At 40.2% G+C, this 25,038-nt stretch overlaps 1 protein-coding gene across 3 annotated transcripts in view; it reads right to left on the bottom strand.

Moving 5' to 3' along the window:
• Positions 1-24,443, bottom strand: part of LOC147133162 (roundabout homolog 2-like) — a 66,139-nt gene extending 41,696 nt beyond the window's left edge. For all 3 annotated transcript variants that reach the window (XM_086012563.1, XM_086012564.1, XM_086012565.1), the window contains exons 1-2: positions 23,944-24,443; positions 20,788-21,114 (exon numbers count right to left, since the gene is read on the bottom strand). In XM_086012563.1, the coding sequence (XP_085868689.1) occupies positions 20,788-21,114; positions 23,944-24,001 (385 nt within the window). In that variant the 5' untranslated portion in view covers positions 24,002-24,443. The remainder of the gene's footprint in view (positions 1-20,787; positions 21,115-23,943) is intronic.
• Positions 24,444-25,038: the final 595 nt, after the last annotated feature.

Here is a 25,038-nt window from a genome sequence, read left to right as displayed (position 1 = left end):
ACAAAATGGCTGCTCCCGGAGATGGCTAAAAATGAGTGGCTTAACACTTATTTCACAAACGCAATATTTATCAGAATGCCGTGTTTCAACTAGTGGGCTTGCATAGAACATATTCTTGGGAAAAAAAAATGTCTTTAATAGGGAAAACAAGTATAAATCCGGTTATTAATAGGACTCTATTCAGCCTTTTCATCTGAGAGTGTAAAGACTAAAATCATTTTTGTTTTGCTGCACCAATTACTGTCTGGGAGAGACGCTTGAAGGAAGCACCATTAAATCCAGCATTTGGAGGAACAGAGAACTGCCATGTGTTTTCTCTCAGGGGGATGTAATTGATGAGAGCAATGGATCACCACACCCACTGGAGCATGTCCCTCAAAAAAAAGTCTCATTTGGCTTACAGTATAATTGCCAATCCTAACTGACTGGTGTTTTTCAAATCTTCAACCTGACAATAAAATAGCATCATATCATTATATGTTTTTCAACTCGGGATGTAGTTTGCTTGCTTTTATTCAACACACCATGTCACAGAGCAGGGTGGAAAAAGTATACAAACCCATAGGCTAATGACTTCGCCTTGAACTAATTGGAGTCAAGAGTCAGTTTCCAGTCTGTGGCTCAGTCACATTTATTATTGTCATTATTATGGACACTCAAAATAACGGTATATAGCATAAACCTGTGCAATTTGTGCCCTACTACAAGACGATTTATTTTTCAGTCTGCTTTGTAAAAAGCATTCATTTCGGCTTTGAGTAGGGACTCGGGAAAAGCAGACCCTCATAATCAATGGGCGAAGACTAGCTCCGAAGCTGGGTAGCCCTGCTTAGCGCTAAATTGAGGCATGGTGATGGTTAATTCACAAGTTCTTTCAGCTGCAAGTCGCCTTGTTCTTCAACACAAGAGCTGCTTTTGAAACTCAGCCCAGGGCCACCACAAGTCATTTGGGGCGCAGAGCAAACATAGCCACACCCTATGTTTAGTTACAGCCCCCACTAAGCGGTCCTTGTGTCAATCCCTACTCAATCATGTATATCATCTCATTTAATAAATTAACAAATATAAGCATATCATATAATATAAGAATAAGCCATATTTTATTCACAGTTATGATTATAGAGTAATGACTACGTTGTGCAATTGAGAATTAGGCTATGCAGAATTCTTTTTCTCCTATTACCCTTTGTGTTTATCCGACCAGAATGAACTCCATATTTGTTCTTTTAAATATAAAAAAAGGTTATGTATGGTGCATGGTTCAAGATTTTGTTACGTCAGATTTTCTATGGCAGTCGTGTGAAAGCATTGCACAGAAGTAATGAGTGCAGAGCAGAAAAATGTGGGCAGAAAAACTCAAGTACTCTTTTCTACAGCTAAGTATTCTGTGGAGCTGTTAAATAGATTGCTCTAGAACTAAAAGTCCTATTAAATCCTTACCCTGACCCAATTGGTTTTATATGCCGAATCAAATGCTTTTACACAAGTGATAGCCCTTGTCTACACGTAGCCGGGGGTTTTTTAACAACCTTTTACATGTTCAATTTTTTCCAAAACAAGAATCAAATTTTTTTTCTTGTAAGGATTTTTCCTCCCTTGACACGTTTGTCTTCATACTAAGAAGTCAGAATAATTGCCAAGCAAACAGGAATCGTGTTTGTTTCGTTATCATTTAATTGATCAGCAGAATGAGGCTTAATAATGAATTGTTTCAGAGCAAAGACATAAATTACATAGCGCAGCATGTAGTGGCAACTTTATTAGGCAGGTCTCCAGATTGGATCGGTAGGAAAACTTCATTATCAAGTACCTGACAAGGATGTTTCAACTGTATTGTATTGATAAAAAAGAAAAAAGAAAAACACTTTCAACTGCTCTTTAAGAAGTATATGCATTAATTAGTAATAAGCCCAGTGGTCCCAATCATGCTAAATATATTACAAGTAAGAATATATAAATAGGATGAGAACAGGGGTTGTGCGAGACGCTTCTGCAGATATTGAGGTGGATGTGGTGTAGAGATAGTTTGTTCTGGATCCCAGTTCGATGGTTTCAGGCTCAGTGCTGCTGGGAACTGCATGGCTGAGTTGAGCTGCAGTGCAACTGGCTGTGGCTCACTCTCAAAACCTCCACCCACAGAGAGTTCCGCAACTGTCACATGCCACTGAACCATTGTAAACCACACACACTGACACCCACCCACACGCACACGCATACACTAACTCTGAAGCCATTTTCATTAAAAGAACCACTGGCGCACTCGGCCCAGCTGGTCCCTGAGTTGACACTGAAACTGCACATCTGGTGCCGCTGCTCTGTTTGAGGGATGCCATCTGCTTGGAAGGATTCAGGGAGGGAGAGGGACATAGGAACAGAGAAGGGGAGTCCAAAGAGTTTGAGGAGACCAACCAAACAAGATCCTCGTCAATAACTATGTCATTTGAAATAAAGAAGCACATGAAAAATGGATCTGTTTGTCGGATGTACTTTATACTTTGCACACATTAGTCCTCTTCCGAGTAAGAGGATTAGATGTCAGAGTCAGGTTGGCTCTTGCATCATTTGGAGCTAATGGCAATGAACAGATAGCATGCTAAATGATTCCCACTCTCAGCAAAACACACTTCTTCCCAACACGAATTATAGTTCTGTATGGAAATGGCATCCACTATTAGTTTCATGTTCAACTTGCTGTTAAAGTGTAATGTTATTCAGGTGCAACATTTAGTAGCAATGACTGCAGAAGTCATGCACATGTAGAATCCATGCGATGCTCTAATTAAGCCTCGTGAGCATGGTTCATACATCACCGGAGAATGCATGTATGCACAGAGCTATAACGTGCCGTATCTTACATCAACAGTGTCACAATGATGTGCAATTAACAACTGCAAACATGAAGCCAGCTCGTCGATGCACAAGATCAAGTGAAGACAAAATCATCATATAGTCAGTGCACTGTTAACCTGGCAAGAGTCCAAAGCGTGGTACTGTTGTGGTTTGGAAACAAATAGAGTATGGCTACATTATCTTCACTGTTATATTATCAAGGGCACATTATGTTGTCGGTCGGGTTTTGTAATTGAGTCAAAATGTCAGTAAAGATCGCATGGATTCAGCCACAATATATATGGCATGTGCACACATACACGCACACAAAGTGCCTCCTCCCTCCAGCGGCCAACTGAATCACGCTCTTATTATTAAACCTTGATCGGAATTCCAGCTCGGGCATTATCCACTTACAGTTATTAATGCTGCCGTTCCCTGGGGGGCGTGGAGGGTGGTGGTGGTGGGGGGGGGGGGTCAAAATCAGGCAATGAGGGACTCACACACTGCTCAGACAAATGTTGTCCCATAAGCTCTACGATTTCTTTTTGCATTTCATGCACATATTCATTTGGGTTAGGTTTATTTTGAACATGTATAGAAATAAAACCAAACAATTATTGTACATAGAAACGTTAATAAAGTAACTTGCAAAAATAAAATTAATGGACACTTGAAACAACATTTAATAAACAACAAACAACAACATGGGTAATGAATTACGCTGTTACACATACAGTACCTGATCATTTTCGTGGCTGAAAAGATAGCAGCAGATTATCTCTAGATTTTTAGATTCATGGGAACGTTTTAATATTCCACAAGATAAAAAAATGTTACAATTTTAGAGTGTGTATGAACAATGGATTTGTGTGGTGAACAAAACTGATAGGATGGACTTTTCCCATGGCTTTTTCACCATACAAACAGGGCGTGACTTCAATTTGACAATTTGAAAACATGCATGGAAAAACAATTGCAATAAAAAATGCTTTCGATTGGTTAGGATTTATAGGTAAGAGAAAGCAGCACAGAAAATACATTTACTTACTGTATAGGTTATAATTTTTGTTTTAATAATCCAATCTACAATGTTCATGAGTATAAGTAGAAAAAAACCCTGCTCCTATCAGGTGAGGAATAGCACATCCACTATAAAAGCAAAACCACACACACATACACAAATCCTTCAACCGACACTTTTTTTTAATCAACTCCAGCAGAAAAGTGGTTCATGCTGAGATATGATAACCCTGCACTACATGGAGAATGGCACATGCACGATTACTACTAAAAGAGGGAGACAAAGAAGGGAAATTTTTCATTTTACTTTTCCAATGTACTTAAAGCTCAGTCCTGTTAATTAGAAATCCAAAGACGTTCCGTCTTTGGCCACAGTTAATTAAAAATGCGAGCACTTTTCCCACACAATTACTTCATGTGATGTATCGAAAGAAACATGCGTGAAAAACACGAGAGAATGAGTTAGAAAATGAATTAATGGCAATATCATATGTTGCATGAACAGTAATGACAAGGCAATTACATCATAGGTTGCGGAGATCAGATTGAAGGAAGCTGTGGCTTTAGTTCACAGTCCCATCTCCTGACATTTTTCCCACGTCACTGGTTTGTATAAACGGTACTGATATTGAATGGGGAGAGGGTGTTAAGGCTAGGACAGTGGCGTAAATGTTAATACCTGATACTCAGTTCTCAGCAATTGTGGATGTCTGACAATATTGTTCACGTCATACCAGACTCTGGCACAGGTGCTGCCATGCATCTAATTATCTGTTTGCGGGAAGCTGCACCTGCAGCTCACAGATGCAGCTACCGCGTGTCACGGTTTGTTCTCTTCTTTATGGTAGACACTGACGAATAAATGTTAACATCTCTGATCTGCCATTTTTTTTTGCAGTATAAAAAATACATTATGAGTGGTTCCGTGTCATTCTGCCATGTAAATAATTGTTTACTGCTTTATGTTACATTTTGCACCCTTCTGGCCTTCGTTAAAACTTGCAACAAAATCTCCTTCCTTCCATTTGCAACCACTTTGCACTTCAAGCAGTTTGTCATCTTTTGTAATCCTTAATAGTCTTTCTGATGACCACAACACCTGGACCTAAATCGTCCAAGCAGCATGAATTTTCCTCCCAATGATGATATGATAGCAAGGACTGCTGTGACAATAAGATGGTAAAGGCTAGCTTTTGATTGAAAGCCAGAACAGGTAGACGGGGCAGGGGGGAGGGCGAGCGCGTGCAGGCGGTGGGGGAGGTGTGCAGCAAACAAGGCGGGATCTGACTTTGATGAGGAGACATGAAGAAGAGGAAAAGCTCAGGCTTCAATGTAAGCGGGTGTGCGGGGAGGTGATAAGGAAGCCGCAGCAGATGCCACGCGCACGTAAGCACGCACGTAGCTGCCCTTACATGAAAACAAACATACTCCAAGAAATACTACAGTGAAAACTTCAACAATGACTGCATTTAAATTTACCGCAAAAAAAGTGTACACGCACAATACAAATGATTAGGCCTACTGTTAATACTTAGAGAATCATAAACTTAATGTATTAATGAGAAGTTTTAGCAATTGTAGTACAATTAGTATTATTATAGTTAACATTGGTGAAGAGTTGTGCTGCTTTCATATCAAACAGGGAGAAAAAAGCAAAAACAAAAATTACCAGAGCAAAATGAAAGAAATACTGAATTAAAAGTGCCTAAGTCATTAAACAAAGTAACAAAACACTCCACACTAAAGATGTTTGCGAAACATGACGATGAAGGCTACATAACATACGACAGCAACAATGAACCCACACAGACTGAAAGAAACCAGGTAATTAAATATAAACAAACTGACGAGACAACGAGGCACACCTGGACGAGTCATGAGTGTCTGGAGTAAACTGATTGGAGACAAGGAGCGGGGCTAATGAGAACAGGTGGTAATAAAAATCTAACAAGTAGACCATGACATAACATTAAACAAAACAAAACCTGATCCAAACAATGTCAATAAAAACACACATAAATAGTATTTTAATAAAACTTTCACTGAATTTGGAGGTGTACCCGAGTTAGTGGCCAGTGGGCATAAGCAGGTGCAATGTAAGGGGGATAAAAATGATTCTGATTCCAGGGGCTCCCGATTGACATTCACCCTATGCTTGGAAAAGAACATTTTCAATTTGCACCATTAAAAGGGTGGGGCCCAAAGTCATATTTTTACACAGGCTCTCCAATGTCTGGAAGAGACCATTTGGTTGAAATCGTTTCAATAATACAACAATGATATGAAAGAACGACAAATATGAGAAGAGTACTTTTTTAAAAATGTTTTTATTGATAGCAAATATCGTGTGTGTAATTTTTGAGGGTCTGTGTTTCATGTCATGTCAGTGGTGTCTATTTGAGCGCACATACAGTGTATAATACAGCATGGTACACTCATATACATTAATACAGCAGTTAAAGTGCCCCTGCGGAGTGCTTTGTGGCCTTGAGTGGTATGGAATAGTGAATAGTAATTTATGTTTAGGATATTTGTTTGGCTGGCTTATTTCAGAAGCCATTAGTTTTAATTAAGTGTCGCTAAATGTGGTACTACCAAGATCACATTGCATTCTGATCATGTGCTTACATTTTCTTTTTCATTTAGGAGCTGCTAATAGCCTAAGTGAATGAAGGACAGTAGTGTTCTAATGGGTGGTGGAAATCAAGTGCAATTCTAGGAGAGCAGGATGGTGACAGGGAAGAGTGAGTCACAATAGGCAGAGGCTCCCTGTCCCTTCTACTGCACTTGAAGAGTAAAAAAAAAAAAATATTATTATTATGATTACAATAACTTCCATTTTAGTTATCAGGTCCATGCTTAACATTGATGTTCTTTTTTCTACAGGAGTCAGGAGTCATGAACCTCGCCACACATCACTTCGGTAAAATGAGTGAGAACATCTCTTAAAGCATTTAACATCATCATAATATTCACTTTCCAATATTGCTAATCAAAGATTGACAGCAAGAAATGTTGTAGGGAGGAAGGCAGCAAGCAGGCAATTATACACTCGTTATTTGTCTGGCAAGAGTAAGTGAGGAAAACATAGCCAAGCATGATCAGCCTACTTCACTCTTGCCGCAGATCGAGTTTGCTCAAGCAGTTGCCTCCAATCAAGGATTAATTGAACTAACAAAAATCGAGAAGGGTGCTTTTGAAATTATTTTGTGCAAGCATTTGTCCTTCTAAGTCTGATCAAGATATCATCAGAGTGATTGCCTGTCTCCTTACTGCAAATTAGTGAGCATGCAGATGTTTGTGTATGATTGCAAGCGTTTGTGGAATCCACGTTGAAAAAGCAGTCGTGGTTTTCTCCCCTCCATGTGAAATCAGAATGTCTCAGCGCACCGGTTGCTACTCTCATATTATGTTCTTCAAAACTAAGTATATTTATTTTGAATGTTATCCACATCAAATCAGATCATTGTGATAAATCTACAAAGCTTTAAACTAAGAGATTATTTTTTTAAATGTAAGCAAGAGCCCTCTTGTTTTTAAATGTCATGTCTGTCTGGTCAAATCAGTACATATGCCACTATTTTCAACTGATTTCATTCAAAGGTTAGCGTGTTTTTGCCCTTCTACTTCAAATTAAATGCCCTACATATTAAAAAGATGATTGAGGTTGCATGAGTTCTAGCCGTTGTAAAGTCAACTTCACATCTACTACCGGCATATTACTATGTATAGTGGAAATGTCAATGTTCCGCCACAACAGTCTAATTAACCACTAAAAGATGATCAGTAAATGAAATAACAACAATCGCTGACAAACACATCTGCTATTTAAACTACGTATACCCACTGAGCAATGACTGATACGCCCGATCCTTCTATCCAGACAGGAATATACATAATTTCTCTTTTTAGGGGGTGTATCACACGGAGGGTTTAAATAAGTAATCAAATCTTGTAATAAAAAAAGCAATAAATACTTGATGCAAACATAAATAAAACAGTAAAATATGCAAAACAAGACGGGACGAATATTCACATTTGATGTTGAAAATCATTCAGTGTGAGTGACTGCATGGGGCCAAATTTGTGGCTGAGTCATGACAGAAGCTGGTTATCTGAGGCCAGCACACTCACAGAAACTTGCAGTCTGGATTACATTTTTTATAAAGATGTGTTCTCTTTGGTTCCACTTAATCCAGCTCTTTAGTGGGCATATGTGTTTTGAATACATGTCACATTAATTAAATTATGGGCTGTGCATGTGTTGTGTTGTGTACTTCTGCGGTGTCATCTTCAGTAAGCAAAGAGAGTAATCAAACATTCAGCAAGTTGGCACTTTGGTGTCCTGGCATAATGAAAATGGCTGTTGAGCTTTATTGGAATTGAATTTTAATGGGGGAGAACAACACACTTAAGTAGATTAATCCGTAGCTATTATTGTAAACCTGTCTCATAGAGAATTTCCCATCACAATTTTTGTGGTACCAACTGGGGGCCTCAGAAATATTAACTCATTCACTCCCATTGACTTGTCTTTTCACAGTCCAGCCATTCAATCCCAGGAATTTATTTGTTTATTTATTTTTTTCCTTTTTTTTTTTTTTTTTTTTTCAAACATGAGGGTAAAAGAGGATCTGAAAATATCTGGCAGTGAATGAGTTAAGCATGCAGACAGGAGATAATAAACCACATCTTAAAATAATTTAAATGAATTGGAACTCTGTGAATACATGTCACATTCCAACTTAATGTAAAAACATACCATTCCAAAATTTGAAATTGATCCTTTTTGATTTGTAAATCCTCAGTCAAAAGTGGCACAAATTCAAATGATAAAAGTTTGATAAAACCTGACTGTAGCATTCCACCATCAAATACGTGTTCATGGGCAACACAGATTAAAGTTATTCTTTTATGTACAATATAGAGGTGTGTTTTAATGATACAGATTCAAACTGATAAAATAAACATACACATAGAGTTGACTGGTTGGAGGGCTTTCTCCCCGCTCTTCCAAAGAATCAATGAAACCTTGTCTTGCCTTAGCTGCATTGATTAATATCTATGAATCAAACCTTTTTCAAAACACTCATGACTATGAAAGGGGAAAAAAACCCATCATGTATGGGTTTGCTGGATTAAAGATAAGACTTGGAGAGCTCTCCACAACATCAACCACAAGCACTTGACTACATAGTTTAGGACTCACTCCATTAGACAATCCCAGGAGTCTTGTTTACAACAATTCCAGCTCTGAAAGTGACACAACATGGCTGTAACCCATGACATTTGTGTGAGAACCAGATTGCAGTTGCTGCCCAAGGCAAGACCAAAGGAACACGGATGACCATAAATTGTTTCATCTGTTGGCGACCAAAGTGTCTGCTCCCCAGTGGACACTGGATGCACTTAGGCAATATAAACCCCACAACCTGATCGTTGCAGGGGCTTCATGACCCTGGTGACAACTGCCTTCTCCCACAACGTCTATCATGAGAAATGATGAGGTCTATGCTCGTCTCTACTTTATATGCATCTCTGCACACTCTGACAGAAAGCTGTCAGCTGTGAGGCTTGGGTGATTTTTTCACTGGCAGCATCCATGGAGAAAATTCTGGTTGGATTCAGTGCCGCTTAGCTTTTCTGATGTGTAAGAGTGCTGAAAACAGGCCTTGCAGGTTTAAGCAGATTAATTAGGGTGTAGCGAAGTCTGTGGGGGGAAAAAAAAAAAATCTTTCTTCCATAGGTGCCGTATCCACTGACACAGCTTTGCATACAGAGAGATGCTTGAATTATGCAGACTACTACCCGCATTCTAACTGCACACGCACACACACATCGAGGAGACACTGCTGGAGGGCAAAAAGGCAGGCATAACCCCACTCATGCTCTCTCTCCAGTGTTAGTCAAATAATCATAGCCCCGCGTCTATCCCTGAATGTGTTTATTCTCACTCTATTTTTACTGGGAACAAATTTCCCCTTGTTTGCACATTTACAAGAAAAAAAATATTCTACTTGTGATAATTTTCCTCCCTTGTCACATGGTGCTATTTTAAATATGATAGCCTGTTAGGCAAATCCAAGTTCTTGCAACGGCAAATGTTCAACAATGAGCCAAATGAAAGCAAGTTTTTCTGTCGGAGGCTGCCTGGCAAGCGTGCCATACAGTACATGTATAGTGAGCCATAAAATGAGCGCGTCCAGAGGTAAAGCTTAACCACTCCACAAACACTCATTATCTTCCTTCTCCACTGAGTGCATTGGCTGATATTGAAGAAAAGACAAGGGCAAAAAAATAACCATCACACCCCTCCTCCCCAAGTTCCTCATCACCATCATCATTTTCATCATTACACGAAATATGACCGAGAGCAGAATCCCACAATGCTGTGCAAATGTCGACGTGAGTTAGCGTCAAGAAGACACAAGAGATATGCATGCATCATCTGGCCAGGAGAACATCACTTGTGGGGAGACAGCCAGAGGCCCTAAGGAGAAGAGGTGGAAAGAAGGAGGGGGGGGGGGGGGGGCGTGAAAAGAAGAGAATGGTAGCAGGGTTGGAAGAGGCGGGGAGCGAAGGGGTCGGGATGCAGAACAACAGATGGGAATTGAGAGTAAAGTGAAAAGAGAACAAGGTGCACCATTAGGGGAGAAAACAAGTGATGAAATGAGTGGGATGTTCACATGCAGGGGAAATAATACAAAGAAAGCAATCAGAGAAAATGGAGTCATAATATCCCCCTGCTGCATAATCTCCACAGATTTAACCATAAAGCATAATCTCCACAGGTTCGACAGTACATGTGGCCTAAATCGGAGCCAATTACAAAGTAGAGCAGTTTGCTTTGCACGTGTACGCCGCTATTGATTTGACTGGGATGGCTGTGTGTTTGGCAGTACATTTAAGATTTGGGAGCTTTCTGAAGTGGACAGACAGCTGGGGTCCCCATGCATGTAATAGCCCTGCACAGTGCCTTTTATGCCCTTCACTGACCAGATTAAAGCCTGAATGACAAACGCACAGAGGCTGCAAACATCTGTTCTCGAACACACGGTCCATTCCTCCACATGCTGAGCGGTGTTGGTCACTCCTCAGTCCCCAATGCGGAAAACATCTGCAGCCATAAACTAGTGCTCATTAACCACTGGAGCATGACACCAAGCTAACCCACGGAACATGAGGGCATCGTCCTGTACACGAAAAACACAGTGGCGGTGTCAAGCTGCCTTCTTCATTGTTACATTCTGTCTCATTGTCAGCATTAAAATATACTTTTTTTTTCTGTCTTCCTCTATTCCTTCAATAAATACATAGCACTGATTTCAACACACTTCTGTACTCTCTTCAAATACCTCACTAATTCAAATCCAATTAAAACATTGATACAACATAAGAGTTAATTGCTTCCAATATGACAAGAGTTGCTCCCTTAGGCTAATTTTTGTCCGCGTCAGTGATCAAACCTAACAGACATTCAAAAGGTCATTGGCAGCATTATAGATGGCCAATTAAAAGTAGTGAGGCATCACTGATATCTCTCTAGTCTCAAAAGTTCATTTAAAGCCAAGCAAATGTTATGCAGCTATATAAATGAGGTACATTAAATGGACTATACCAGGGGTGCTCACACTTTTTCAGCATGCGAGTTCCTTATAAAATGACCAAGTCAAAATGATCTACCTACCGGGTAGGGTGTGTTTTAAATTTTTGTAGTGGGTAGGTCCTACTCACCTACAAACACGCAGAACATACATTTATTTTCAAATATATTGAGCATTCTTTATATGTACTATATATTGTATGTTGATGCACCTTGCATAACTGCATGAGCCAATATTGCACAACACAATTAACTATGAACATCTAGGTTTTTTTTTAATATCATGCGATCTACCAATGCTACCTTTGCGACTGACTGGTAGATCGCGATCGACGTATTGAGCACCCCTGGACTACATACTGTCTGAGACTAAAAGTCTTGGGGAAGGCCTCGTAATAGAATATACAGGGCCTCCCGGAATTGTAATTATTCAGGTCACCAATGGATTTTTTGTCTTAGCTCACGGTTGTGTTGGAAATATTTGGGGAAATTTGTGTTCCAGCATGCCTGTCTGTGCCCAAGGCCCATCAATCAACATATGGTTGAAAAGGTTTTGTGGCGTCAAAGAGATTGAGATTGCTGAACTCAAATTGAGATTGTGAAACTGGCCCACTCATTAAAATAGAAAAAAAAAACCTGACTTGTACATTCTAAAATTTGGTTGAAATTCTTTTTAAAGGAGTGTGGACTGCGGAGGTGAGCAACTCCATATTGTCTTCATTTTTTTTTCCCAGTTCCTCATTTGTTCGGATGCTTTTCTACTCATGTCATGTTCCCTACACAGCTCCCCTTTTAGTGCATGAGTGCTAAAATACGTTGAACAGTCCTGACACTCTTTAAGGGTTTGCTCCCAAGCACTGGGCCTGGAGTCTAAAGAGAGCCAGGAAAATGTAAAAGGAGGAATCATGATACAAAAATAGCTGATAAAAACAACATTTCCTCTGAGACTTAGATGGGGAAAAACAGCGTTAACAAATACAATTACATGGCATGTTACTGCGGACGAGTATGAAGTGTTTTCGACCTCACGTTAGTTCACCACAGCCAGAATGAATTAAGCGTAGCACAGCCACAAACACCAAGATGCAAAAAGGGCTGTTAGTCTGCAGCACTCTGAACATTTACTGGTATAAAAGACTGCACAGGACATGTAGAGTGGCTTACTCCTGTCTTGAATAAAGCATGTATTTATGAAATATCCAGGTGAAACACATAAGAAAACAGGTGCCTTAGTGTATGGCCTATGAAAAAAGATGCTGTATTCAGTGGATTCCATGAATTAATAAAGGTTCCGGATAGTTGTCCACTCACTGAGGTGCATGCTGGTAAGTCTGATGTCGACTTCTTATGAATTAAAAGGGCCAATGGATGGGGGATGTTGACCTTTTAAAGGCAAACTGAGGCATTTGGGATGAATGAATGGACAAACGGAAGTCTGGTGTGGGACACTTAGCGTTCCTAACAGTGCTTTGGCCTAGATTATATTGTTTGCCGGAGAGGGCACATGAATAATATACTACGGAGACCCTCTGACTGGCTGCAGATGCTCCTTTTGTCAATCATCACTTAGGCAGACTGATCAGAGTCAATTAGGTTCTTGAAAGTGTTGTTTCATAAACCCATGAACCCACGTGATCATACAAGCATGGCCAAAACAGTCAGCAATGCGCTCGCAAGGACATACAACAAAGGCAACACATCTATGTCATTATTTGGTACATATTTGCTCTTTAAATTCTATGCCTATACGTGGGGCATACAACTACTAATAATGTATTTGATATAATGTGATAATAATGTATGTAATATAATGTTTTGACCAGATTTAATAATAATACAGAATAAAAAAAAATGTTTTGCTCACATATCAGCAGCTACTCCTTTTGTTAAGTGACTGGTGTTTGTAACAAACAAGTGATTTAATACAGTAATCCCAAAGCAGTTTTACATTTTTGACATCATCACTATTCTGCATCTTAATATTTTAATAACAGAACATATAATTTCCCCAAAATCTGACTTGATTCAAGTCCCTGGCAACACAGATTGCGACACATTTTCCAGCAATGACAGCATGATTTACTGCTATTGCAGTATCGTATGAAGGCCCACCGAGTTGTTCTAATGGAGTAGTTTAAGTCAGTGCCAACTAATCTAAAATGGGGTATGTAGCCATATTTCAAAAATATAATGTTAAGACATTACATCATTTAATTACAACACGTAACATAAAATATATGGCATCATGATACAGTCGTAGTCAGCAGTATAGAATAAAAAAAATAGCTTATCTCAGGGCAAAATGGATGTTTTGCTGAAATTGTTAGTCTAGACTGCCTTACTTATTGATCTGTGATCTGACCGAGTTGTGTGCAATTGGCTAACTATGGTTTGTATTGATAAATCCATACCTCTTTCCGTCAAATAAGTGTGTAATTGTGCCTCCCCTATCAACCCGACCTCCCCCACACTCCCCACCACCGTCGGCTCTGTCTCGAACCTTTATTAACATTCTACATGCTGAAAAAGTTTGGCACCCATCCATAAATGTACAAACGCTCAACAAAAACACAGCATCAAAATAAAACAAAATGCCAATATTTCTAAAAATGGTAGGACATGTGATGCAGATACTGTTCACTTTCATCTTAAGTATGTGTGTGTGTGTGTGTGTGTGTGTGTTGGGGGGGGTGGGTGGGTGCATGTTATTGTGTTGGGGATAGATGGATGACATGGTTACGCTGAGACAATAAAAAAACAATTCTGGTGCTAGAGGGATTGCTCTATCTCTGTCACACGTACATTACATTGTTTGACAGCCTGCTACATCTCATACTGTTGCAAAAGCTGTACACACATACCAGGTGTCACAAAATGAAAAGGCCATCAAAACAAACACACACAAAAATTGCATGAACATTATCCAGTGCTGTCCACAAACTCTAACTTTGAATCCTAAATTTGGCTTTACTGCCAATTTTGTGTTGAAGGAACATGAAGATTACGCATATTGTTGCCTTTTGTGTTACATAATGAATTTATACAACAATTGCAACGAGGCCACAAGCGACAAAACATTTTATATGCGTTTTCACATCAGGCATATTCTTTCATCCCCAACCAACTGTAAGAAAGTACACCTCTGCTCTTAAAGGTGTTTGCATGGTCCAGTTAACAACAGATGCTAGCCCTTAGCTAACTTACCAATCCTCATAATGTGCAGGCCTCCAAGGAGTAAGCATGGTCCAGTTATCACCAGATGCTAGCCCCTTATCACACAGTCTTGAGCCAACAGAAAGAAAAGAAAAGAAAATGATGTTTGAGTCCGTCCTGACTGCCTAGGCAACACCTACGGTATCTTTCCTCACATAGTGTAGCAGAAACAAGTCGAGCAAAAAGCCCTGGCACATTATGACATGACAATTTTATACAATAGGTATGTTGAGGTATTGTGAATGTAAAGTGCCATTTGAGCAGCAATGGACAGAAAACAGCAATGCCAATGATTTTTGCCCACTCGTCATCACCTACACGCAGTTTTTCCAATGATATGAAACAATGAAGCAAAGCTGTTATTAATCGAGTAAAAGTCCATTACCAAGTGACTACATGGAGTTGTCTAGAAGACTTCGTATACCGCATAGATACAATTCTTTTGCTCAACCTATAATGTGTTACGCAGTATTTACCATAGAACATGCAGTGAACAGGCTGGAATCATTAACAGTCAAGACTGCAGAAAAACAACTATTCACAATCACATTCACACCTTTTAGGCCTAATTTAGAGTCTGCAATCAACCCAATATGCATGTTTTTGGATTGTTGGTAAACCCACACAGGCACAAGAAAAAATCTGAGTTGAATTGAGATTCACAGAACCTTTCATAGGTTCCTTGAGGGACCTGGATATTTTATGTCTCCCTGCTCCAACACGACTGATTCAAATTCAGACTAAACTGTTTTTTTTTTTTTATTGTTGTACTGCACTACATTAAAGTATATTCACGCATCACAAAAACATTCTAATTAAAAATGTTACGTTTGATGAGTTTTTATCACATGGCAGCATTTTGGTCAAGACTGCCTCTATGAAAAGAGTTCAGAAGATGGAAGATAAACAGTGGATACTGTAAGTACACAAGAGGACTGTCTGACTGGCAACAGATGGCGCAATGTGGCCAACATATCTACTCACAGAAAACATTGACAATCTGCCTGGAAACACATGGAGCTGGCAGGCATTACACTTTGGATTATTGCAACGGGTATGAGTGAAATTCCTGATTAAGGGCAGTTTGCCACCTTCCAAAACACCGGACAGTAATTCCCAGTTGAAGCCCTTCTGAACTTTAAAGTAGCATATTACATTTTCAGATAGCCACCAGAAGCGCTAAATAGGTATTTAATGGATTGACCACAATCTAATTTTTGCAATACAGCAGAGTTCCCTCCCGCCTTGAAGCCTGGCCTGACTATTGGAGTCTTGAACAAACAGAAATACTTTATAATCCACCACCTACATTGTGTATGCCAGCTCTAAAGCGCAAATACTGCACGGAGGTGGGCCTAAATGATTCCATCCATGCGAGGCGTTTTGTGAGCGAACACCATTTCATGCCTGGGGAAAGCATGGCGTTGACTCTAAAATTATGCCAATTAGGCTAATGTTGTTTACTGCACAGTCCGCGGTGCTGAACAGCTCAAAGGAATGCTCAACACTGAAGAGAACACACTGACAAGGAAGCGGAGCAAGAAAATGAGACGCAGCAGGAAAGACACCACACAAGCAGAGGTCAAGGTAATTTATGACAACCCTTAAGGCATCATTTAGATTATGCCTATAACAAAACTCTTATTTCTCACATTTTATTGCAGCCCAAAAAACTCAATAATAAGGATCACATAAAAAACAGCCAGACCGTTAGTGTGCCTCGTTCTATTCCTGGGGGCTGGTTGGGGCACTAAGCAGGGCTGGCGGACTGTCCTAGGTCCAGGGGTGTGGCTGCCTGGTGCACTCAAGTTCTTTACAGGTGTTTTGATTCATAGCCACTCCCAGCAGGCACCGGTAGCACTGCCTGGCTCACTAACACTGTCCTCTCTTGTTCTGTCCTGTCCTGCCCTGTTCAATTTGATACTGATTGCATCCCATCCTCACAGGGTGTAGCAATGCCTTCCCACGCCATGTAATCCAACTCCTATGTAGAATTACTGTTGACACACTGTATAATGTTGTTTTACGGCTGGGATTTTTTTTTTGCCCTGTTCTATTTTCTGTCTGTCCCCTGGCAAGCCTTGTTCTGTCCGACTGCAGTTTCAATAAATAACACAAGCCAAATATCTTAACTGTTCTGACGATAGATAAAAAGGCATACAGCCTACCATATTGCATGACCATATAAGCAGTTGAACAGGATAGGTTCAAACCAAACAAACAAACAAACAAACAAAGAAATAATCAAACTAGAAATGGAATAGAAAAGTGGTCCTATTTTGGATGTTCAATGAAATTATGAAAAGGTTGTTGTGGATTATTGTTTAAATGAGTGACAATTCGTCAAACTCACTTGGGGCTTGAATTTCGTGCTAATGAAGCATGTAGGGTCATTCCACCCACCACTCCCTTCAACACATCACACGTGTTTGGTGTTCAGTAATAGTCTGCAGGAGCTGCTCTAATTCCATCAACAGCGTTTTGTGATGATGATTATGTCATGTCATGTCATCTTCCAAACCGCTTATCCTATATAGGGTCGCGGGGAGTTGCTGGAGCCTATCCCAGCCGTCAATGGGCGAAGGCAGACTACACCCCGAACTGGTCGCCAGCCAGTCGCAGGGCACACATAGACACTGTCACTGAGCGGGAATCGATCCCACGCTGCCCGCACACAACTCAGGCGTGTGTACCACTACACTATCAGCGGACCTGTGATGATGATTAGTGCCAGTCAATTTGTGGCCTGAAGCTTGACCAGTTGGGCGACATTACTCTGAAGAATGTGAAGAGCTGGCCCATTGGTTGGCCTGGTTTGACTGTGCGGACTGACAGCAGATGATTGTAATGTTTATCAAAACGGTACTATAGTTAAATTCAACTGAAAACTACCCAGCACATCAGTAGCATCAATGGTGGTCTTTATCCAGAAACCATGTCAGGTTGGTGGGATTATGTCATCTCCCACACCGATTATCCTGTACAGGGTTGCGGGGAGATGCCGGAGCCTATCCCAGCTGACTATGGGCGAAAGGCGAACTACACCCTGAACTGGTCGCCAGCCAGTCGCAGGGCACACACACAGACACAGTCACTGAGTGGGAACCGATCCCATGCTGCCCGCACACAACTCAGGCGAGTGTACCACTACACCATCAGCGACCCTGATGGGATTATGAACAATTACAAATACTTGCAGATACAGTATACTCACTTCCAAAAGTATCAAAAGAGGGGAGTCCGTCTATTTATTTTTGCTGTTTACTATAAATATTTGGGTTTCAAGAGGGATTTAAAAAAAAACATTATTTGTAAGGAATGACCACATTTTTAGTTGAGCAAAGTAATAGAACCGATGGATGAAAAATACAATATCAAGCCTGTGACATTGATATAGAGTAATCCCTTAAATCTCCTCTTTAGTCGATAAAACATGCTCAATGGGGTTTGAATCTGGGAATTTACTTGGCCAATATAAATCCTTTCACTTCTTTTCACTGATGTACTCGTTTGTTTAGGTAGTTTGGGGGGGTTCTTGTTGCATTGGTGAAATTTGGCTGCACTGTTCTTTAAAATGATGACTAAAAAGTTTCTGTAGACTTCTGAGTTGTTTCTGCCATAATGTGTTATGTCATCAGTGCGGATTAGTGAAGAAGCCATTCAAGCACAAACCATGACATTGTTGCAACTGTGTTTCACAGATGAGCTTCTATGTTTGGGTTCATGAGCACGGGCTCTAATTGGTGGATGGGCTCAGACAAAAGGGTGCTCAATTTCAACTGTGTATCTGACCCAGATGTTGATGTCTGATAAAACGCTAAAATTGTGATCTTTTGTCTTATATTCATCTTTTAATATCAACCCCAAATATTTTCAACAAAGAAAAGGAACTGACCTCCGTGTTCCAATACTTTTGGAGGGGAGTGTATGCTGGTATATTGGCAAATATAAAAATTTGAACGCTAAGGGTGCATGCGATCCAACAGCGTCTATTGATTATTTTTCATGAGCCTAATTTATGTGGAAATACAATGCTAGTGTGCCATCTTCAATGATTTATAAGACATGGTCATTTGTTTTGCCAGTATCCTCTTGATATCCTTCATCTCTCTGACATATCTTCCTAATTTACATCAAATTAAAATTGTTAGATCATAAGCAGGCCAATATTATGCATTACACAGACAAAAAATATATAATTTGCCTGACGAACTTGTACAACACAACTACAACACTCTTTTTTGAAGAACATATCCTGTGCCACTGATTGAGCAACAAGGTTCTCATTATCAGAGCTGGGCATTATACTACAAATTGATTTTCCGTTATTCATCATCCGTCTGCGGCATGGGTACCCTTCTGTAGTCCGTCATTCGACTTTTTTTCCGGGGGTAAAAAATTATGTTAAATACTATAGGCCGGTTCGCCACTAATTTTAAACGGGCATCTGTCGGCGATTCCAACTAAACGTTCACGCTGCTTTTTGTGTTTCCTTCAATAAACTCCAAAGGGGGAAAAGAACACTGAAAAACTCCAAAAAGAAAAGATCAAAATTATTTTAGTGGATTAAGTCATATTTGGATGTAGTTTGTACTGCAAGAATGTTGCCGATGTGAAATAAGATCACGGCAACAAAACTGACTAGCTTTAACAGTACTCTCATTTCCATTCTAATGAGAGTTGACAATGAAACAATAAAAATCCCACATAGTTCAGCAGATGCTTGCAATTTAATCTCCACTGGGGATGTGGGTACTCAGGCCTTTAACTACCATGCAGTAGAAAGGGCTTCAGTCCTGTTCTCCCCACAGGATCTTCTTGGCGAGATAAACCGAACATTTTTTATTAGGAGGAATACAAGTGCATTCATTAACACATTACCAAACCCTCTTTAATGATTCATTAGGTTATGCTACATAATTCCATCCCTGTTTGCTGCCTAAAACTAACATCCAAAATAACTGAAGCTCCTGTAGGCAGACAAGGTACAGCTTTTGAATTACAAATGTCTGTTTGAGCTGAGAAATGCAAATAATCTTAATATTATTTAAAACAGCACCAGAAAATTTCCTCAAAGTGACTGTGCCATTACGTAGCAGACGTGCACACCATTGGCTTCTATTCATTCAAGGGGATCAGTGGAGTTAAATCTTGATTCTCTGGTTTCTTTCTTAGGAAGATTATCCACTTTCTTTAAGTGCCATCCCAGATTTGCCACATGAAAAGGCTGTACTGTTGAGTACAAAAGCATTTACTGCATGGTATATGGATATATATATGTTTGATGCAGAATAGCTCTCACCATTTTCTACCGTAATCTGTTCAGGGTGGCAGTAATTTGAAGCCCATGACTGTGCAGCCTGAATTCGTCACCAGTCAATGGCATTGTAGTTAAATTACATTTTCAGCCAGGACAATGCTGTTTGTGTGGAATTTTCAGCTACCACCTCTTTCATTTCACTATGAGATGAGAAATCGAGAGCAGGGGAAACAAGTGTGGGTGTTCATGTGCGCAAGCAAGTATCTGTGGTGTTTGTGTGTGCGCGTCTGAGCGTGAGTGCATCTTGTTCATGGCAAGAAATCAGCTCAGTTTAGCACATAATGGAAATGTGAATAGCCCGAAGCCCCTCTCCCACACAGGGAGAGCGCTGGCTGGGAGCAGGATGCATCTTTCCAAATCCAAATAGTGAAAAGGAGTTTGCTAGGTTAAAATCTGGGCTCCTTTCTCTCTGCTCCCCTGGAGCAATTCACAGCTTTGCCCATACATTACTCAAACAGGTCATCCAAACAGGTCTTACTAGCAGGGTGAAAGCATATTCACACACATATGCACACACAGCTAAACACACATTCACACACCCTCACTCAGTTGTGGGTTCAGTGAATAGGTGACATTGCACATATTATGACAGATGAAATCTATGGATCGCAAGGCTACAAAATGCTATGCTTAATTTAGTGTGAAATCTATCTTTTGAGATACAACTTCCAACACATTCTCAGTTTGCATGTTTATGATATACTGTCATGTATTTTCCCACTGTTACTATCGTCATGCAGCGTTGGCCTGATCGGTCAGTACTTATGTCCAGAAGGGTATGAAGAAATTTCAGACTTACGTGCTACTTCTAGAGATGCGTTTCGGCTCACGGCCTCCCCCAGATAGTTACGGGCCACGCACACGTAGCTGCCATCGTCTGGCTTGCTCCTCCGTCCGTGGACGATGCGTAGGAAGAAGAGGGACCCCCTGGGCAGCAGCATGCGGTGCGAGCGAGGGTTGTCGCGGTCCGTCTCGACACGCTCCCCGTCCTTGTACCATTCCACCGTAGGGGCTGGGCGGCCCTCTGCCTTACAATTGAGAGTGGCCGGTTCCCCCTTGGACACAATCAGGTCAGAGGGGTGCTCAACAATGCGGGGAGGGGAGTCTTCCTGGCGAAGACGAGACCCTTGAGGGCAAGGAGGAAGCACAGCATTCCATTATAAGTCATCCTAATACCGTACTAATAATAACAATGAGATTACATGCATGCTGTGTAATCAATATTTGTCTTTTTTATGTAGTGGCATTTTTTGTAGAAACTAAATCTCCAATTTAAATCGATTCTAAGACAAATTTACTGTACACAAAATCAACGTATACCGATGTGTACATTTGATTGCAGATGGAACAAATTATCGGTTGGTTACTGTCCTTTGAGAGCCAAATTAATTAGCATCAGGGTCTTTTTGGCTGTGCAATGTTCTCACACACAGGCTTTAATGTTTGCCTTCACATGCAGAACTGAGAAGCCATTACATCTCATTAACTTTTTCATTAACAAGTTCTATCAAACACTGACATCATCAAAGATGTTGTCACTCTGAGTGTACAACAGAGAAGGGTAGATCAGATGGTTCGCTTTATACTGTAACAATAGCGATGTATGCCTTCGTCTACTTTTTTTTTGTCCTTGAAGGCTGACTTGCAACACTCATTCTGGAATTTGGGAAAGTAAAGCCACAAGCTCAAGTGTGTGTGCTCTTAAATTCCCTCCTCTGAATGAAATATGATTGACATGTTGAAGCATTCTGTTTGAATTTGGGATAGCCTCACAGCTATCTTTGTATTCATGGCGTCACAGGACATTCTAACTTGTGTGGAAAAACTTTTTTATACTTCTTATAATCCCTCAAAGGGAAATTCAACACCCTGTTGTATATGTGTATAATTAGGATTATCTGTAAATCTTCCTTCACCATGTCCATAAAGCTCCTCTTATGTCTTCCATTTCTTTCATCCGTCTACCATTCATTTGATGAGTTGAGGTGTTCCTCCCCAACACATGTCCAAATTGTCCCTATCAAGCCCCTCTAACCTTATCTCCAAACCGTCCAGTCTGTCCTGACCCTCATGAGCTCATTCCTGATCTTGTCCATTTGTCACTCAAATAGAGAATCTCAGCAACTCTGCCAAATGCAGCTCTCTCTACACAGCCGAAAAAATTGTTTTGTGAAATCGGAATAAATTCAAGGGTGACCATGCAGCTTCCTGGGACCGATTGTGTTCGACCTTGGCAGTTCCACTGTACACTGGAAGTTGGTTAATTGTGCCTTTGTGGGGATGTGACTGACCCATTTTGATTTCATTCATTTTGAGATGAGATCAGTACACGTCTCAATTTGAAGCAGAGTAATCTCAGCAAGCCTTTTGGTCATTCTTTGCAAGCCCTTGTACATCTGTAATGTGATATAATTCCTTTTAGGAGATGAATGCGTGCCTCAGAAATACAATCTAATGTTCGTTTCCGCCATATTAGTTTGTCTGAAGGTAAACCGAAGGTTCATGTTATTACTGAGCATATTTACATCAGCATTCTCTTTTTCAGTCGGTTGGTGCATTTAGCTTGTTTACTTGTCAGAAATAGCGGTTGGCTACTGAAGAAGGCAATTTCCTTCCCTTATGTTACATTTCAAACACAAATGCAGTTCAAAGGGCTAATTATTGAAATTCAAGTTAACAGTATTTAGCTTTTCCGGGGCTGAAAATCACAGTATCTTTCAAATTTGTAAAACCGTGAGTACAAACTCAAGGAAGTACGCAAGTCATAACACGACGATATTTTGCAGCCATGTTACAAGTTACACAAATTAGACCAACCAATGTGCTGTAATTACAGTACACATGTTCAATCGTTATTTTTCATTAAAAGTGCTTCTAAAGGGAACTTTCACATATCTTCTTTTCGGCTGTTGTTCAGGATCTATCCATGGTGCTGAATTACTGGGCCGCAGTCTTTCAGGAAAAAAAAAAGATGTATGTATACTTTCTGGTATAGGTGCGCTCAACTCATCATATAGTTCAAAGGAGTCACTTTCAGGTTGAAAATGCTAGTTATAATTATTTTATTGTTATGATTTTTTTTTAATTGATTCAAAAGTCAACATAACAAGCGCACACTGAACGAGGGAAAGACTTTTAGAACCCAGGAAGTAGAGAGCTTACTGAAATTGAAAGAAGCACTTAATGATAATGGATTTTCTCTTATTGTTATTCTGTATACAAGAAAATAATAATATATCGAAAAGTACTCTATGTACACGTTCAGCCATGGGGTATTAATAATCATTTCTCTAGTCAAAAAGATCATTTCGATAATATCATCATAAACTGCAATACTGTTGGTTAGAGTGTACATATCAACAGTAGTTCAAAACTATCCACCCGCAAACATTTTTTTGTGCAATCACTCAACCACTAATCTTGCTGGTATGCTGGTAGCCCAAAATCCCTTTTTCCTTTATGCGTAACCTGTAGACATATTCAGACTAAGCACCTTCTCCACAGCACATTAGCCGTTATTACTGCAGGACATAAACTCTATCATCTTGCCAGTGCAAATGAATTGTTGCGTCACATAATACAATAACGACCCTTGGTAAGAAAATATTGTGAAAAGCTGCGCATAACCTGAATCATTGGGTGATTTGTAACACTTTGTAATGGCAAGAAGGGAGTTAAATTGTTCCAAGAAGTCATCCTTCAAGTTTTACCATGCAGAGCACTTACCAAACCATTATGCTAATAAATATGCATACAATAGCTGATCCGACACATCGGTATGAAAGTGTGCAAGCAATTGAATTTGGTGCGTTTGAGGAGAAACATGCCATCCAAATAAAGCGCAATATGAATGTGGTGGCTCCAGTCACATAATCAATGCACGAATGTTTTTTAATTGAGATACAGTTAAGACAAGAGGTTGTATAGATCATACGTGTAATATTTTGTGGCTTACCATAGCTCATTTTGGCGTATAGAAGTCCAGCGAGAAACAAATATTGTACAGGACCCATTCTGGCATATTGACCCCTTCAGCTAGCGGCGCATGAATTCCTTCTCCTCAAGCGGAAAAAAAGCGATCAATTCATCAGTCAATCCCTGTCTTCACCTTTGTGACTTTGAAATGTCTACAGTTTGAAGTTAGCCATCAAGGCACTCGTTTCAGCGAGGGAAAGAAAGCCAGCAGCGTTCTCGTTCACATCATCCTCTCCAATAAAAGCGCACCAGTGAGCGGCGGTCTGCCGACACGTTGGTGTTATTTCTGCAGTCACCAACTGCAAACAACACCAGCGACGCCCCGCGCGGGCAACTTAAACGCGGATCCGACCGGCTTGGTCCACATTCTTCTCAAGCAGCGGTACTTTTTAGCGGGTCCCAAGGCGGGGAAGCGCACAATTCGCCATGCGGGACAGGTTGCGGGATGAGAGGCGCTGACGGGGTTGTGGAGGAGGTGAGATTGAGAAGCCGCACCGCGTAAGCAGCTCACACGGCCCCTCCCTCTCCACGCTGGTGCCCTGGGAGAGGAGCAAAAAACAGTCAAAGGAACCAACTGAGTAACAAATGTCATATTCACGTTGAACTCTTATGAGTAACTGTTTTCCCCCTCATGCTTAAATAGACATTTTAACTAGGTGGCTAAGTATTTCGTACATCACAGTACATCATAGCAATCCATATACCAGATACCATATATATAGTGTATATGTATATATATATATATATATATATATATATATATATATATATATATATATATATATGTGTGTGTGTGTGTGTGTGTGTGTGTGTGTGTGTGTGTGTGTTTGTTTGTCAGTGTGTGCCCTGCGATTGGCTGGCAACCAATTCAGGGTGTGTACTGCCCGAAAACAGCTGGGATAGGCTCCAGCACTCTCCGAGACCCTTGTGAGGATAAGCAGGTCGGATAATGGATGGATGTGTGTATATATATATATATATATATATATATATATATATATATATATATATATATATATATATATATATATATATATATATATACAAGCCTACTAAAAAAAAGGTAGTTGAAAAG

The sequence above is a fragment of the Filicampus tigris genome, chromosome 17, assembly GCF_054856515.1.
Source record: "Filicampus tigris isolate MCC_2025a chromosome 17, RoL_Ftig_1.0, whole genome shotgun sequence".
In the NCBI taxonomy this organism is placed as follows: Eukaryota; Metazoa; Chordata; class Actinopteri; order Syngnathiformes; family Syngnathidae; genus Filicampus; species Filicampus tigris.
The sequence above is the reverse complement of the archived record's forward strand: the minus strand, read 5'-3'. Positions and strand labels throughout refer to the sequence as shown.